Genomic DNA, 18509 nt, shown 5'->3' with positions numbered 1-18509 from the left:
CCTGGAGGCACATACCTGCGAATACAAAGGAAACATGCGCCACCTGCTTGTATCAGTAAAACATTTCCTATTTGTCACTCAGATCACAGATAATGTCCAGGTGAGACATTAATAAGGTTGCACATAAGTGTTTTCAGCGCGCAGCATTTATGCATTTGTAGTAAGGTTGAAACGTTCAGATGTGTTATGATGATTATATTTTGAATTAAAATACATGCAATGCTCATACATCTAAATCTTTGACTCCACCTTTTGGGTTGGTCCTGACCTGAGCCTGCTATAAATTCCTATACTCACACGTCTGTCAGGTGAGACGGACTTCAGAGCTCCAGCAGGTATGGTACCTGCAGTAAACTTCAGCGGACTCCAGTCGTGTCGACGGGCTCGTTTTCCAGGCTTGACGCGGAAAGATATTGGATAGGTCTCCTACTACACCATTAGAAAGGAAGATCCACCAAAAAAAAAAAAAAAAAAGCATGAAGCTGGAGGTCTTATTTGGAAGTCATTATGAGAGAGAACTCTTCAAGGTGTCCGGTGATGCTGACAGGAGTGTGAGCTTCCCTCTTCCCGCTGAGGAGCTGAGGACGGATGGAGACTGCGTGGCGCACAGTCCGGCACCTGCTGCTCCTTCCACCAGCACCAAGTCCAAACCATACCTGCGCAGAGCCAAACCACCTTTCTCGTACATCGCTCTCATCGCCATGGCCATACGGGACTCTTCATCTGGACGTCTGACTTTAGCGGAAATAAACGACTATCTGATGCAGAAGTTTGCCTTCTTTAGAGGCAGCTACACGGGTTGGAGGAACTCGGTTCGACACAACTTGTCTCTAAATGACTGCTTTCTCAAAGTGCTCAGAGACCCATCCAGACCCTGGGGAAAGGATAATTACTGGATGCTCAATCCTCACAGCGAGTACACATTCGCGGATGGGATGTTCAAGCGCAGAAGAAAGCGCATCGACAGGAAATTCAACGAGTCACAGGCGACTGAGCGCGTAAAGGATCCGCAGCCCGTGGCCGACACTAAGACTGATGCGTGTGTCAAGTTTACCAGCTCGTTTGCCATAGAGAACATCCTCAGAGAGCCGTTCAAGAGGGACCCACACCACGCTGCCTTCGGATGCCCCTTCTACATGCATTTCTACAACATTTAATACATTGCTATTATATAATTAAAAAATGTTTTTGTGAATTGATGATGTTTGTGTGACATCCTATATTGAAAAGGATCATATTTTGTTACAAATGTTTGTGAACTGATGATAACTTTGTTGCTTTTTAAAAAAAAAAAAAAAAACTTTTTTGACGTGTAAAAGTCAAAAGTCTGCACTTTTTAAAACAATAATAGCCTCTTCAAAATTAAATTAAATTTAACCCGTTGTGATTTACATTATAATTGCTGTAACTTTATTAAAACTATCAAGGCCAACAGCTCCATGCACACCTACACATCAGCATGATGCAGAACGCTGTTTTTTTTTCGGGGGGGGGGGGTTTAATTGAATTTGTTGTTGTAATTGCAGGACTCCTATATAGCCCTTTCCATACTAACACTAGCTGGAATCCTCCCTGTTAAATTGCAGGAAAAATTGGAGATTTTTGTTTGTTTTAAACACTGTCACTTAATTCACCACCATCATCATCATCATCATCATCGTCATCAACATCATCATCAAAGTCTTGCCTGATGAGTTTATTCAGAGTTGTTTTGATAAGTGGGTCATGGGAGGAGATTTGTCTTACTCCACTGTCCAGCTTCCAAACTGGATCCTAGCCAGATGGGGAGGGAGTTACTTCCTAGTGAGTTCTCTGGGGGGCTTTGAGAGGACAGAGGGCCAGAGGATTTAAGATTTGATAGTTGGTCGAGTTATGTTTCACCGGGTGGATATTCTTTCTTATGAGATCGCCACCAACGATGGCCGAAGAGAGGCTGGAAGAACAGCGGTACTTTTTTTCTTCTTCTTTACTTTCGTTGTAATGGTCGCGCAGGGCGTTATTAGGGGACTAGTCTTTCAGGTGTCACATTAGGAATCCATTAATATTATTTAAAGGAAAAGTTTATTGTCTCTTTTCTGGAACACCCGCCGAGAACGGATCCAAAAACAAGCGCAACCATGACGACCGAGAGCGCCATTCACCATCCGGACAGTCCCCTGCGCTCCAGTCCAGCAGCCGGGGGGGCGGATGAGACTCTGATGAGCGCGCAAACGGTGATGGAGAGCACGCAGAATGAATCAAACAAATGGAATAAGGGATCCTGTGGTCTGAGGCCCCCTGAAAAGCCCCCGTATTCTTATATCGCTCTCATCGTAATGGCAATTCAAAGTTCTCCGTGCAAAAGGCTGACTTTGAGTGAAATCTATCAATTTCTGCAAGCCCGTTTCCCGTTCTTCAGGGGATCGTACCAGGGATGGAAAAATTCAGTCCGACACAACCTGTCTCTGAACGAGTGTTTTATAAAGTTGCCCAGGGGTCTGGGTAGACCTGGAAAGGGACATCACTGGACCGTAGACCCGAGCAGTGAGTTCATGTTCGAAGACGGTTCCTTTCGTCGGAGAACTCGGGGGTTCCGGAGGAAATGTCAGGTTTTGAAGCCGATGTGCAGGATGATGGGCGGCATCGGACTTCCTTCGTCCATGCTGCAGCAGGACTTTGATTTCCAGACGCCGTCCGGCTCATTGGCATGTCGAAACAGCTACGATCTAGACTCGATGGGTAATAACGCAGCGTCAGGTGGCTACGATGGACTTGGGCGACATAACGGGTCACACATGTCACTAAGCTCCGGGTCATCGTGCATGGCTGCATGTCAGGTCACCTCCGCGGGTCATTCCCGAGACAACAGCAGCAGCAGCAGCCCGCTGCAGTCCCCCACAACGATGGTAGGAACACTGGACTGTCTTTATGCGAATGGGGCCTCAAGCTGGAGTTCACCTGTTGCGTCTTCATACATCAGACAGCAATCACCGGTATCAAACAGCCCCACTTCTGCCCTGCACCCTGGGGTGGCATCATACTGTCTGGATCAGAGCTATGGGCATCATAACGCACGACATTCCTCAGACATTTCAGGTAGAAAACTTTCTTCTACCTGCAACAAATAAACTATTGTAAAATCCAGAACCTGACCGACCATGGCAACAATGTTTAGACACCCCCCCACCCACACACACACACACACTCACACACATCTCATCATTTAATTCCAGCAAAATTGCGTGTATGACTGTATATTATGTGTGACTCGTCCAAATTTTAGGGCGCCTGTTTTGAAGTCCATAAGTATATTTCATTATTCCATTATACAATAATTTGTCATTTTAGTTCGTCTCGTCTCCATGAAGGTATTGACTACAAATATCAAGATATTACAAGCGAGTTGTTCGTATGTTGATTACTTCAATGTCCGTAATATTTTTAGTGCCTTTGAAAACAAATACTGTAGTAGAGGAATTCACCCAAACACAAAATTTTCCAAATGACATCGAATGGCTTTAATTATTGCTTTATGAAGCTTAATACACACATCATTATTAGACACTGCAGGTGTTACCTGTAACCCACGGTGACACCAGTGTTAACACACACATTGAATGTCCACTTTTGTGTTTATGTTATAACCCACATAATTTGCCTTTAAGAATGAATGGGTGTGGGTTTTGGGGGGTTAAATATTCATTAAGACATAAAGATCGGTGGTAACTCTTGTGTCTTTTGATTGTTTCTAACGGATTAATGATGTTTTTTTTTTTTAAATATTCATTACTTCGTCGGATTGGCAAATTGTGAAAAATCCGTGGCAGAGGATTGTTCTCTTGCGTTTAGAAGTAATGCCGTTAAAAATTGCGGTAATTATTTAATTTCAATACATTTTTATCTATAGACGATCACAAATATTGAGATGTTACAAATGATATTTGAACCACTGTGTTTTTTACAGTGGGATTGTGTCGATATTCCAGCCACTCCACTACTACATGTGACGCGGGGGACTTCGTTCTGGACCTAAACGGAATCTCTTCCCTCCATCATCCCAGCACCGGCAGACCTCACTATCATCACCTGGATCACACTCAGAGCGTTTATCAGGACGTAAAGCCATGCGTCATGTGACAAAACACCAAAGACAGAATAGTCATGCGCTTTTCTGCAAAATTCAAGCCTCAGATGAATTTTAACAAACAGAACCTTTTCTCTTTTTTTGCGTTTGGTGAACATTTAATGTACAGGGATCAGTTTCCGAGCAGGGACAATTCACCTTAGCAGATCCTGACCATTTTAAACCGTAAATCGTAATTAATTGTAGTAAAAGTGGTTTACTTTACCGCTAAAATACGCCACTTCAATTATTTTTTCACTTAATTTTATATTCTAGACGTTTTTGATATACATTTATTTTGAAAGAAAATGTCGGAGGTGTTAATGTCTTCTGTAGTGAATGTTTTTGTTTTTGTCCCTTTAATTCCATCTTTAACTTTCTCTCTTTTTTTTGCAGCATTAATATTATTATTCTTATCAATCGAAATGACAGATAAAATTAACTTGAATTTCTAAAACATTTAAATGAAAATACTTTGTAGGAAAATTCCACTCATGTAATTCCTTCCAAATTTTCAATTGTTAATGTCAAAAAATGATGGCAGGTGAGGTACCTGCCATCACCGCACGTCACTGGTATCGCCATTCATTGATAGTCTCATAAGTGTAGCGCCATCCTATGGTGAGAAAGCGCTCGTTATACGCACGTCTATAACATCTGGATCTGAATACTGCTGTGCAAAACTTTACTTTCCTAAAGAGATTAAAATATTCACATCAACTGGCTTATTTTTCGGTTAGTGGGTTAGTGTACAGTCAATAACTAAAATGTAGAAATTATTCAATTTATTGTTGTATTCTCAGAAATGTACATTTTAAACTGTGTGTGTGTGTGTGTGTGTGTGTGTGTGTGTGTGTGTGTGTGTGTGTGTGTGTGTGTGTGTGTGTGTGTGTGTGTGTGTGTGTGTGTGTGTGTGTGTGTGAATATTTATCATTGAAGTATGAATTTAGCTTTATCCAAAACAGTAAACAAAGATTTGGCAAAAAATCACTGGTAAATTTACAATTTATATTCTATATTTATATTTATTTATTGTCTTTAAGCTTGAATGGTTTCAGTTTGCTTGGATTTTGACTTATTTCTTTGTTTTGGTTGTTGATTTGCACTAATATCTTTTAATTAAATGTTTTTCCTTTCTTCTGCTGACATTTGGCCTCTTATTTTCATGTTTCTCATGTTTTCTTTTCATAGCCAATAAACTGAAAATCATGCAAACATCAGTTTTTAAGAAATTTTAAGTCAAGAAATTACATTTAACATTTACATGTAAAATTCTGAATTGCATCACATAATTCTTGTTTATGGTTATTATTGGGATGCTATTTTCTATCTTCTGCATGGCAGCTTATGCAGTTTAAAAACACTTAATCGTGGTGCAGATATTAAAAAATTATAGTTTTGAATATAACTACATTGTGCACTGTTGCTTTGTTCAAAATAGTAATGTTTTTATTTTGTTTTATAATAGCCTCAATCTGCATATTTCATTTATACAGTTATTTATGCCAAACTGGGAAATGATTGGATAATCACATAAACTGCCCTATACTGTAGCTGGCACACACAGTGTAAAGTAACAATAGGCATCACCATCTGATAATCACATTTCCGCACTAAGCAGTGGGCATATACTATATAACAGGACATACACAAAGAGAAAGCAAAAGCAAAGAGAATGATGAAAAAATAGTCACTAGACTCATTGTGTTTTCTAAGTACATTGAGGTGCATCTATTATTTACACCAAATATGTCAAACTAAAGGCTTATGGGCCAAATGTGGCCCACCACATCATTTTACATGTCCCATGAGAGCATAAAAGGTCAGAGTGTCTAAAATTAAATTGGTCAAAAGTGTGCTTTTGGCAAAAACTACATTTCCCACAATGCAGTAATTAAACCCATTTTAACTTTGACAAAAACATTTTGAACAAAGTTAATGTCCTAACTTGTGTTTGATGTTATTATTCTTTATTCTCTTTGATGGTTTGATCCTTGATTGATGGAGTTCTGTGGGTTTCATAACCTGACAAGTTAAAAGGATTCATGTTATAACAGAGAAACAAGCAAATATATTTTTCTGTGCATCTGTCATGTTTGTAACTTGAATAAGTAATAAATTCAGCATTATTTAACATTGAGGAGTAGTCACATTTATGTTACTTCACGCTGAGTTACATTTAATTAAATTTACTACAGTCTAGTTTACTACTAGACAGTCATTATTCTGATGTGGTCCTTGGTGAAAGAGAGTTTTACACCCCTATTTTACACCGTCTATCTGGGCCCTGTACAGTAGATTTGTGGTGACAACCATGGAGGGGACAAGCTGTTGGCAGAAATGGTCACTATATTTTGGTGGTGTTATTGCCCCATCTGGAGGACATTGCAAGTGCTGAATCAAATTTCAGTGCTTTAGTGTAACTATGAGCCCCAAGTATACCTCACACGACCTGATTCTTGAACAACCAACCACTTGTAAGTCTCAACTCATGGAACACTGTCTTCACAAGATCACAGAGCCCCAATTCATTCCTGTTTTTAGATTTGGGCTTGGTGCCCAAAAAAATTTACATCACTGTGATGGATCCGCCATATACTATATGGTAGCACAGACCTTTCAGTTTTCACCTGTCGTGGACTACATGAATGACAGTAGTATACTAATTCCGCTGGGAGAATGTTTGAATGCAGAACAATACAACGATATGAGAGACCCAAGAGATTTTATTTCTGTGGGCTCAGTTGGATATGAGTAGCCTTCATTGATCACCAAAGGCACGGTTGGTGACGTCAAGTATAGCCAAATATATCCTTTCCACACAAACTCCTGAAGGCTCCATCATAAAGATGAAGCATACACGACTGCAGGAGTTTATCCTGTCTCTGCACAGCAGGTCCCATTGGTAGTCCTTTGAGTCAATGAGCATCAAGTGACTGTCACAGAGGACGGTATTTCTTTTCACAGTGACATTCACAGGAGGAGTTGTGTAGATTTGCTCTGCCTGATATTGAGGCATTGCAATGTCAGAATTTAATTATTCTTTTCAAAAGTTTTCTCAGGTGCCACGTTTACTTCAAAAAAACTGTCTTGCCCCCAAAAGCAGCGGAAGATCTAACAACAGTCACCACTCTATCTGTAATGGACCCGCAATACACAAGATGGAAGTTGATGACCAATTCCTTGCATGCATGTACACGAGAGCCTGGGTAGACCATTGTTGTAGTCCATGCTGTTGAACTGGATCATACTATAGTCCAGCATATAAGTCAAGTAGCCGGATTGAACACACTCAGCTGGGCACACTCAGCGCAACATCATGTGCCCAAGCACACAGTGGGAGCTGATGATGGATGGTCATTCCACCAGTTCAGGAGTTTGCTCACATCCTAAATTCACAAGTACCTTGATAGTAATATTGACTAGTGATGGTTGAGGGTCCTGTGTCAGATCTGCTTCTGCGTTGAGCGTCTCACAGGAATGCTGTATATATGTAATATTTTGCTGGATGAAGAGATAGCTCCTGAGCGAGAACTGTGGGTTAAGCTATAATAACTGTTGCTCTGTTCACCCTCAGATATAGGGAAAGGTTAAAACACAGACATAAATAAACACAAATAACAATGGACAGGGAGAAAACATTTAGAATTCTTGCCGGAATGTAACAGGGCATTTCAGTCCAATCAGCTGTTGGAGTATCTGCTACCATTTAAAATTGAGTAGACTCTAGAAACCACAACAGAAGCTGAAGGACCAAGGGTCTTTTGGATTGAAGTAATTGAAGTACAGTAGATGACAGTTTAACCACGGGAGACCAGAGGAGAAGTGATCATTAACATATGACTTTCAGTAAATAACGGTACTGCCCTGCACTGGTGTCACACCCTCAGTCAGCTGGGCTCCAGCTCTCTGTGACCTGCCACAGCGGAACAAGTGCTGAGAAGATGAATGAATGAATGAATGAATGAATGAATGAATGAATGAATGAATGAATGAATGAATGAATGAATGAATGAATGAATAACAGTAGACATGAAAAATCTCCAACATACATCTGTTTTTCCTGCAAAAAGCAGAAATCTGAAAACACCCAGACACACTAAATAAATGTCTTCCAAAAAATAAATAAATAAATAAATAAATTTCTGTTCTACGTCAGAAAATAGCCGGTCTTAACTCCATCCACTCTGCGTGTACATGTAGCCACGGGTCACACGCATGACGTCACAGCGGTTTTCGTCGCAGGGAGACCCCCCCCCCCCGGATAGAAAATACTCAAGCGTTTTCAAAAAACTTCACTTTGGCCAGCGGTTATATCTCAAGTCTGTAGTACTGACACTTACCACGAGATGGCGGTAGAGTCCCGCGTCAGGCGGCTCCAACAGCTCAAGAAGAGAACCGAGAGATAAGGAATGACACGCTACACTGCGTGATAAATTTAGATCAGTTAAATTCACCCGAATTCATTCAATCCATATAATTTGGCATTTGTAAAATTTGTGATTGAGATCAACAATCAACTGACTTTCTTTCTAAATCTTGTAAAACACAATACTTTTTTTTAAAATTTATAATCTCAATACATGTATTAAAAACGTCAATTAAACGTTTGGGCTTTGGTTTGAAATATCCCTTCATTCTTTCACTATGATTCAGTTGTATAGCGTATTAAATAGAGTAATGAAGAGTGAAGGAGGACAGGGAGGGGCAAAAGTATTTAGTAAAAAAAAAAAAAAAAAAAAAAAAAAAAAAGAAGCCTGTTGTGAATTGTGTAAACAGCTCAGGGCCGTGGAAAAAGTTCAAGCCCGGGTCCGTGTAAGGAGAAACCGGCGGAGCACCAGGCCTCTGCACGGACATTTAATTAAGACGACCTGCAAAGGATTACATCGATATTTCGACTGTAACATTGCCTCTCAATGACCATTTGCAATTTCATGCACAGTCGCCTTTGACAGCAGGGCGATAGGTGCCTTCAGGGTCAGATTTTAAAGACCCAACTTTGGTTTTGCACCGCAGCCTTAAAAATGAGTTACTTAGCATAAAACGGAGTCTTCCATAAATCACACTGTTAACCATTTCTTTTTTAATCAAAATGAAAACAGATTGAAATATTAAAATTATCATTGATTGTAAGGACAACGTCTCAAAGAGCATCAGCACAACAGCTATTCAAGTGTGAAGCTCATTCCTTTTGGTTTGTTCCTATGAATTCTCTCGTTGAATAAACTTCCACACCTTCCAACACAAATTGTGTTTAATTCTCAATGTAATGAGATCTCACTTCACCCACCCACTGTCAGTGAGGATCTGCTTTGATCCCCGCTTATCTGCTGCTGGCGCTCAGGCTTCAAATACGCCTCTAAAACTAGAAACGAAGCCGTTATTTAACTAGTATCTCTAATCAAATCGGAAATAAAAATATCGTAATATTATTAATCGCGTTCATATGAGCAACAGTCGGGATAGTGTCTCGTAAATTCATTGTTTATGTAATTATAATTTATTTCTTATATATATATATATATATATATATATATATATATATATATATATATATATATATATATATATATATATATATATATATATATATATATATATATATATATATATATATATGAAACTTTAAACATATTAATGATGTTTAAAGTCAGCTCTGACAGAGGACACAAGTTTCACACTCACACACACACACACACACACACACACACACACACACACACACACACACACACACACACACACACACACACTGATTGTGCACATGTGAGCTTCTCGGTCACATCTGATGTCTTGTCTGGAATGGGACTGAGAGTTAGCGACACCTCCAATCGCTTTGTCTAAAGGTCCTGAGTGTGGTCGGGGGCTCTCTGTTCCCGCTGCATGGCCTCAATTCCTATTGGACAACTCGAACACTTTTGGGGAGGAGCTCCAGTGGCAGCAAAAAAGGAGGAAAGAATTTAACTGCGCAAAAAGTTCTGTGTGGTGACGGGTGTCCAAAGTCTCGAACTTTTTCAATGTGCGCCTGACAGACACAGACATGGGGACGGCTCCACACTGCTGAGATCCTGCACGCTGCACTGTTCACACGTTCTTTTCGTTGGCTTTTTTTTTTTTTCTTCTTTTTTTTAAAAAACTGATCTGAGTGAACAGTGATTTGAGCAGTCTCAGCTTTGAGAAGGAGCGACAAGTGGGGCTCTACGTCTGTTTAATTCGGACCACTATTTTCGCCGGATCAAGCTGAAGAAATGCAGGCTCGCTACTCCGTCTCAAGTCCCAACTCGTTGGGCGTGGTGCCCTACATCAGCAGTGACCCGGGCTACTACAGGGCCGCTACCGGCGGAGGATACACGGGGATGCCGGCACCGATGAACATGTACTCTCATGTGGCTCACGACCAATACCCTGCCAGCATGGCCCGAGCGTATGGACCGTATACCCCTCAACCTCAGCCCAAGGATATGGTCAAACCCCCCTATAGTTATATTGCGCTCATCACCATGGCTATCCAAAACTCACCCGACAAGAAGGTGACCCTGAATGGGATTTACCAGTTTATCATGGAGAGGTTTCCATTTTACCGAGACAACAAGCAGGGCTGGCAGAACAGCATCAGACACAACCTGTCACTGAACGAGTGTTTTGTCAAGGTGCCCCGTGATGACAAAAAACCTGGTAAAGGCAGCTACTGGAGCCTGGACCCGGACTCTTACAACATGTTTGAAAATGGGAGCTTCTTGAGGAGGAGACGACGGTTCAAAAAGAAAGATGCCCTCAAAGAGAAGGAAGAGCGGCTGCAGAAAGATGTGCCACCCAGGCAGCAAGGCCGGGACCAAGAACAGTCGGTGCAGGGATCCAAACCTGTCAGGATCCAGGATATTAAGACGGAAAACGGGGCAGTGACGCCACCCCAAGCCGACTCACCCTCTCTGAGCACCGTCCCCAAAATTGAGAGCCCGGACAGTAGCAGCATGTCCAGCGGGAGCCCTCACAGCATACCCTCTAACAGGTCCATCGGCATGGACACCACCGATCACCACCAGCACCACGGCCAGGCTTCTACCCAGGGCTTCAGCGTGGACAACATCATGACCTCCCTCCGGGGGTCTCCACAAGCGCCCACCGAGCTCCCCTCAGGCCTCAGCGCCTCCACCAGGACAGGTATAACACCGTCGTTGTCGTTAAACTACTCTCCAAATCAGACATCTGTGTATAGTTCGCCATGTAACCAGAACTCCACTACCTCCAACGCAACCTATCATTGTAACATGCAAGCCATGAGTTTGTACGCTGGGGAAAGAACGAGCCATTTAGGTCCGAGCACCACCGTGGACGAAACGTTACCAGATTACTCAGTCACGACCACGTCGTCCTCCCTGCACGGTAACCTCAACTCTGGGCAGGAAGGCCACCATCCCCACCAGGGGAGACTGACCTCATGGTACCTCAACCAGGCCGGGGACCTGGGCCATCTTGGCGCAACGTACCCGTCTCAGCAACAGAACTTCCACTCAGTCCGCGAGATGTTTGAATCCCAGAGAATTGGCTTGAATAATTCACCGGTCAATGGAAATAACAGCTGTCAGATGTCATTCCCAGCGAGCCAATCCATCTATCGCACTTCCGGAGCTTTCGTATATGACTGCAGCAAATTCTGACCAAAAAGAAAGGAAAGCGACTAAGACAAAAACAGACTTCATATTTTCCCCTCACCGTGTTTGAACACTTAAGCAAAATTCAGCGTCTCCCCCTGCATACCTGCCCACCCCGTAAGGACTATATGAGAAAGAACACAAAATCATAAAGGACTTGATCTTGGGTTTTTTTTTTCTAAAGAACACTGTTACTGCAAATAACACGTAAGTCTCTCTTTGCTTTTGTGGTTTTATATGTTAAGGATATGACAGCTTTCTTTGACGTGTAAATTGCATATAGTAATTTATTTTAAAAATGTAGCCGGATATTATGGACCAAACACCAAAAAGTGTTTCTAAATTTAATTGCCTTAATTGTTCAAAATGTTCCATTATAAAAATTAGAAAAGGGAACGTGTATATCACCGTACTATTTCAGAGATTTTTTTTTTTTTTGTTGAAAGGTATTTTGAAGGATTTTGTTTGTTTGTTTAATAAATTGCAATTTCATGTGAGTTCAACTTACGCCTCGTTTCTTACAGACTTGATCACAATTGTGATATTTTAAAATTCAATCTGGCCACTATTAGTTTTCCGTGAGTTGGTGATGAATCTGATTTGACTCTGTGATCGAGGTTTTGTTAAGTTAATGGTGTGCGTTCATCACCGCAGGTTTAGAATAAATTCAGGATGTTTGTAAATGCTCACCAGATTCAGCAATTAAATATTTGTACTCTCACAAAATTAATATATTTTGTAATATTATCTAATAAAAAAAACCCAAAAAAACTTACTTCAATCTTGGCAACCAGAGGTAGAGAAAATGTTGATGCAAACATGACAGATGAAAGAAACTGCTTCATCCAAGTGCGCACATTCAAACAGCAAACGTCTATGGTTGTATTTTATCTGTAGGCTCTTTGAAATTAATATGTCACTCGGGCCTACTATTTACATTCTTTTTCTTACACCACAAGTGTTGAAGGCTTCTCAGGAAATATCTAGAGAGGTTGACCTGAAGCCTGGACCTGTGAGTGTCCGCGCTGCGCTGCTCTAATTTGGATTACGTTGTGTGTGTTTACCGGCGCGCACCATTAATATCATACCACACATGCCAAAGATAGTCTCGTTGTCACTTCAGTCCTAATGTCTGAATGCTGCCCAGTCTGACACGCCGCTGACGTAAGCAGAGACTAGTACTTGCACCACTGCCACGTTTTATTAAGCTATATGGAACTCGCCCCAATTGTAGCTGTGGAATATTTATTGTGACTGCAAAAAACAGCAGACATCAACGGTTATTTATGTCCTCGAGATGACAGATTTATGTTGTATTGTAAACACATTAATATAGATTATTATGGTTATTTCTGCTCATTGCCGATAACATAACATAAATATTATAATGCGCAATTAAAAATCCTACATACACGTTTTTAATACAATAATGAAGATAAATCAATGATTAAAGCGAAACAAAAAATACATAGGCACATTACTTCTTTGTCTAAATTTAATGCGCGTCTGTTTTGCTTTCATTACTTTGTATAACCAATTAATGTTTTAAGTAATTTATTTAATAATTATGATTTTTTTTTTTAAATATTGTATTGTGATATTTATTTTAGATTTAAATGATATTAACATTTTTTTTTAAAGATAAGTACCTCCTACTTGGATAAATTTGTCCGTGACGTATCATAAAAGCGTTTTATGAACATTATCAATATTATCAATAATAACAAAAGCATTAATACAATTGCTACCGCTACTGCTACTACTACTACTACTACTACAAATTATAATGACAAAGTGTTAACGAAAACAAATGAATAAAAATAATCTAATCAAATAATTATATATCATAGTCAGAACATTATTTAAAAAAGAGCATTAATTACAGTGTAATATAAAAATAGAAACTGACAATATGTATTTATTAATTGGCAAACAAATTCCAAAGCGAGAGGACGTTCTGTTTGAGCTCATTCGTGCTGGTCCAATGATGTTTTGCGAACAGTTTTGAAATTTGCCAAAGTTTTCTATCATATGGGACTGGCAACAAGATGCAATCAAACTCCAGGTAGATGAACAAGCCAGAAGTTTGATCCTGAGATGGAAGTTAGGTTGTTTTCCTGATCCTTACTGGCAGCCTCGGGCCTCTAGACAACTGTCTGTTCGGTAAAATAAAACATGGATGCGTCTCTCCGCTTACTCCATCCCACTGGATTTTACTGTGATTTTACATTTTCATCAAACGCAACGAACAAAACAAACTGCAATGCTTTGAATTTCTGAAAAATTTCAGATTTCACTATCAGACTCATAAATGTCCACCAGATCTTTTCCCAAGTGTCGACCTGATAAACAAACGCGGTGGTGGTCAAAAGATTGATGGCGTCCTCGCAGAATAGACCAGGTCAGGAAGAAATAAAATTCAATCAGAGAGCTGGAATCGTTTTTCATGAGACGGAAAAGGCAGAGAGGGAGACGGAGGTCAATGAGGAGGATGTCGGCCGCCCAAGTTCCATCAACAATGTAACAGGACATAGCACAGCACAGAGAGAGGGAGAGAGACACAGAGAGAGAGATATTTTTTTGAATTTGATTTTTAACATCACTTTTATTCATAAAAGTCAAATGACAAAATAATCACGTTGACACAAAATCCAAAAGAGATTCACGGAAAGAGGATTTTCAATATTACTGTGCGTTTTCTGAACAAGAAACATCTAACCTTTTTTAACATTTATCAAACTAAAAAAAAAAAAAAAAAACCAGACAAAAAGAAAAAAAGACAATTATCAGTTCTCCACAATCATCTCTCCTACAATCAAGTCTTTTATTTTTTTTTTCCTAAGTTTTTTCAATCTACTTCTCCACTTCTTGTTTTACTTTTTATATAAATGGTGACGCTATCCAGAAACATGTTGAGGTCGGGAAGAGAGAGAGAGATTTGATTTTTAACATCAGATTTATTCATGAAGTCGATATTACAAGATGACTCACTCAAACATGAACACACACTTCAAAAACTGACTGAACATGAGTTCCTCATTTAACACGGAAAATGAGACACCTTTGACACACCATAGGTTCGTAAAAGTGTCTAAATCATTCATAGCTCTGAGAGAGAGAGAGAGAGAGAGAGAGAGAGAGAGAGAGAGAGAGAGAGAGAGAGAGAGAGAGAGACAGTCGTGTGAAATTGCAGTACAATTTATGAAAAATGCAAATTATTACCAATCCAAAATGAAACCCAACAGCCCGTGTATTCTTTTATTCTATGACTGAACTGGTCGTACAATTTGTACTGAGTTTATAGTTTCCAGCGCAAGGACCCCTGCTGTCAGCCTGTCCAGAGGGGTTCTAGCAAAAACAAGTCCAAATTTCATTTCGCTTTCATATTCCCAGAGAAGGAATAGCAGGAACACTTTCATAGTGATGTCCTCAAGCATTGTACAGGGAGGCTGCGGTGGTACAGAAATAACAGCAGTCCTTATCAGACGTTGCTCTGAGCTACAATATAACCCATTAAACGCGATCAACCTGGTCTCCTTTGACGCGAGGTTATTCGCGCACCCCCATTTCAGCCCGTGTGAGGCTGCATCCTGAAATTTTCCGCTGCATTCCTCAAAATGCACAACATTCCCTCACTGCTTTTGGCCAAATAGTGAGTACAGAAGTGTCAATGTTAGCCAAACAGTTAATATTCAACATATTAAAACTGAGACTTTGAGCTTACTCATGAGCTGTTAAAGCTTTAGGGACATACAACAAAAACAATATCTAAAAAAAAAAAAATTTTTTGCCATTTATTATTGGATTATTAATATATTCCGAAACACTATCGTGGATAATGGCGTATATAGTAAATGTAACGATCCAAATCATAGTTTAATATATGTTTATACGATTTCATTATTTTATAATTACTTGATAATTTAGTGACATCTTTGAGACATGTACATTTGGGCTTCAGATCAAAGTTCACGCAATCTCATTGACAAAATAACCTTTTTTTTAAAAAAAAAAAAAAAAAGCATGGTAATGCTTTGTACAACTGTACAACACTTTTGTTGGTGATATTTGAAAATAAATTTAAATTATTGTTAAATTACTTTTTAAACTTTGAAAAAAAAAACATGGTGTTTGTAACTGAGAAACGTTTATTGGTCATTTGTGACATTTATCTAAATAAAAGGGAGAGTAAAATGTTGTTTTTTCATACGTTTTATGATTACTGCTTATGGTTCTCTAAGTGTATTCTACTAATCAATCTTACTGGTTGTAAAAGGTGTGAGCTCTGCCAAACGACCAAAAGGTCTACCGTACTTCTACCTGTGAACTTGTGACGCCCACTCAGAATGTGTGCACCTGTATAACCAACTCAGCTGAATGTGGAAAATGTTTTCGCTCTCGGTTAGTGTTCAAGTCTCCAACTCCAAGCTCCATCTGTTTCTAATTAGGAGCCCAGAGACGTAAATTCTGTCTGCGCTGCGGCCAAACGCGTGTAACGCTGGACGTCCGACGCTTGTCTCTCATAAGGAAAAAAAGAAAAGAAAAAGAAAGTAAAAACGAAAGAAAGAAAGAGAGAAAGAAAGTAAGAAAGAAAGAAAGAAAAAGGAAAGAAAGAAAGAAAGAAAAAGAAAAGGAAAGGAAAGGAAAGAAAGCCGCTGCGCAAAGCTTCTTATCCTGCGTATACCTCATTTTAAAGACAAATGATCATTTGTGTCAAATGACTCACTCGCTTTGTCAAAACAGGCAGATCAATGCGGTGTAAACAAAGCTTCTGGATTAAATAACGATCTTATGATCGTGTAACATCTTCAAATCAAAAGGAATGAATGAAGTCACGCAGGCCTCTTGTGAGTCAGGACAGCGGGATAATGGGATACTGTGACTCCAGACTGGAAACTGCCGACCTGCGAATAACCCGACAGCCCGGGCCAGACACCTGAAGGACGACCTGAACTGCCTTTAAGTTCCACAAACCCTGTTTTGCCCTGCGGTTTATAGAAGCTTTATACGCACCGTGCCAACTATGCACCTTAGCGTATAAAAATTAAAAACCTATATTTTTCTCCCCATTAATATTAAACTCAACTAAAAATCGCTTCAATTTATCTTTAAACCAGACTAACCTATAGGTTATAACTTTCAATTAGACTTGATCATTTTGATGTTATATACCTGCACGTGGTGGCTTCAGCTCATTGCGAAATAAATATAATATATAAATGTATAAGTTTCGATAACAATTTAATATAGAAATAAAGCAAAACAAAAATGTATATCAAATAATGCACATGTCATTTACACATTTTCAGCTTTAAAAACTTTGACGTGTTGAAAACCATCTGTGTCAGTGGTCTCTTAAAAGCAGGAGTGTGGAACTTGTGGCATGGACACTCAATGCCATTTGAGACACAGTAGCAGTTGTCTTTGTCTTTCGTGGGTCTCATCTCGGTTTTTGGAGCAAAGCGCCCACTGGGCTATGAAACCATCAGCGTCAGACATACTGCTTGAGGACAGTATAACAAGGGGACAGTTCCCAATGGAGAGAGGGCATGCTTACAATTTAAATTCAGCATAGAAATGTAAAAATGTGTATAAACATCAGTTGTATACTAAAAAGAATGATAAGGAGGTGATTACTCTCTCTCTCTCTCTCTCTCTCTCTCTCTCTCTCTCTCTCTCTCTCTCTCTCTCTATATATATATATATATATATATATATATATATATATATACACATATAAATACACATATATGGATATATATATATACATACACATATATGGATATATATATATATATATATATATATATATATATATATATATATATATATATATATATATATATGGAAAAATGCATTTCGAAATGTTTTTTTTCTCAATAGAATGCTATTGTTTATCATCTGTTATATATAAGAGATAGATATTCTTAAACACATTATATTCCAATGACCCCAGATTAGTCGGTCAGTCATCTTCAGATTACCACCGCTGTATCCGCCGCAGCGGGTCACAGGGAGCCGGAGCCTATCTCGGCGGCATAGGGCGTGAGGCAGGGGACACTCCAGGCGTGACGCCAGTGCACCGCGGAACCCTAGATTATTCCTGTATAATTTTATGTCATCTTGCTTCAGCAGCATCATCACACTTACCCACGCATATGTTGTCAACATCAGGGTCATGTCATCAGACTATCTCCTGACCTTGGCATCTCTTAATCTGTGAGAGTCTGGTGGCGAAAAGAGGAGGAGCACCCAGGAGAAGAAGTTGTCATTTTAGTGGAAACCAAAGAATCACACCAACCAGAATGAACAAGAGCTTTCCTTTAAAGAGAAATAAAAAAGAAGTACTCGCATGAGATGGATTACTGATGAAAATAAACATGAAACTTTTTTTCATTGGACAAAGGTGCTGCTGTTGTGTCTGTGTTTGCATGTGTGTTAAGATACATTTAAAGAAATTGCCACACTGGCTATTCATTCTTGGCAGATTTGGTGTGTAAAAAAGACATGCAGAACTCTCAGCAAACTTCAAGTTAGTCATTTCCCATAAAGCTGTCTTGACAACAGCTCTGTTCTCCCAGGACATGAAGATCGGGCTGGTACATTATGCTGTAGTGTGACCCGCTGCGGCGGATACAGCAGAAGAAAATGGATGGATGGATGATTTAGAAACCGATACAATTGCATTTTTTTTCCCTTTACAGCTGTTTGTGATGAAAATGTTATATTACATATTTGCCATGTCAATCACACAA

The 18509-nt window shown here is 39.7% G+C and overlaps 3 protein-coding genes across 3 annotated transcripts; all 3 read left to right on the top strand.

Annotated features, from left to right (window-relative positions):
- Positions 1-342: 342 nt before the first annotated feature.
- Positions 343-1157, top strand: LOC137612473 (forkhead box protein Q1-like). The gene has a single exon (XM_068341013.1). It carries the CDS (start codon positions 477-479, stop codon positions 1155-1157), a length of 681 nt encoding a protein of 226 aa, XP_068197114.1. The 5' UTR covers positions 343-476.
- A 713-nt stretch (positions 1158-1870) lies between these two features.
- Positions 1871-4900, top strand: LOC137612647 (forkhead box protein F2-like). The gene is made up of 2 exons (XM_068341277.1): positions 1871-3075; positions 3944-4900. The coding sequence occupies exons 1-2, from the start codon at positions 2118-2120 to the stop codon at positions 4114-4116; spliced, it is 1131 nt and encodes a 376-aa protein (XP_068197378.1). The 5' UTR covers positions 1871-2117; the 3' UTR covers positions 4117-4900.
- Positions 4901-9945: 5045 nt separating this feature from the next.
- On the top strand, positions 9946-12347 carry foxc1a (forkhead box C1a). Its single transcript, XM_068340726.1, has one exon. The coding sequence runs from the start codon at positions 10351-10353 to the stop codon at positions 11758-11760; it is 1410 nt and encodes a 469-aa protein (XP_068196827.1). The 5' UTR covers positions 9946-10350; the 3' UTR covers positions 11761-12347.
- The last annotated feature ends 6162 nt before the right edge of the window (positions 12348-18509 follow it).

This window comes from Antennarius striatus, chromosome 18 (genome assembly GCF_040054535.1).
Source record: "Antennarius striatus isolate MH-2024 chromosome 18, ASM4005453v1, whole genome shotgun sequence".
Taxonomy (NCBI): Eukaryota; Metazoa; Chordata; class Actinopteri; order Lophiiformes; family Antennariidae; genus Antennarius; species Antennarius striatus.
The sequence above is the reverse complement of the archived record's forward strand: the minus strand, read 5'-3'. Positions and strand labels throughout refer to the sequence as shown.

Excerpts from the sequence above, each read along its gene's own strand:
- LOC137612647 (XM_068341277.1), top strand. The coding sequence starts at position 2,118 with ATGACGACCGAGAGCGCCATTCACCATCCGGACAGTCCCCTGCGCTCC. Across the intron at positions 3,076-3,943 it reads ACATTCCTCAGACATTTCAG|TGGGATTGTGTCGATATTCC; the intron begins GTAGAAAACTTT and ends TGTTTTTTACAG.
- LOC137612473 (XM_068341013.1), top strand. The coding sequence starts at position 477 with ATGAAGCTGGAGGTCTTATTTGGAAGTCATTATGAGAGAGAACTCTTC.
- foxc1a (XM_068340726.1), top strand. The coding sequence starts at position 10,351 with ATGCAGGCTCGCTACTCCGTCTCAAGTCCCAACTCGTTGGGCGTGGTG.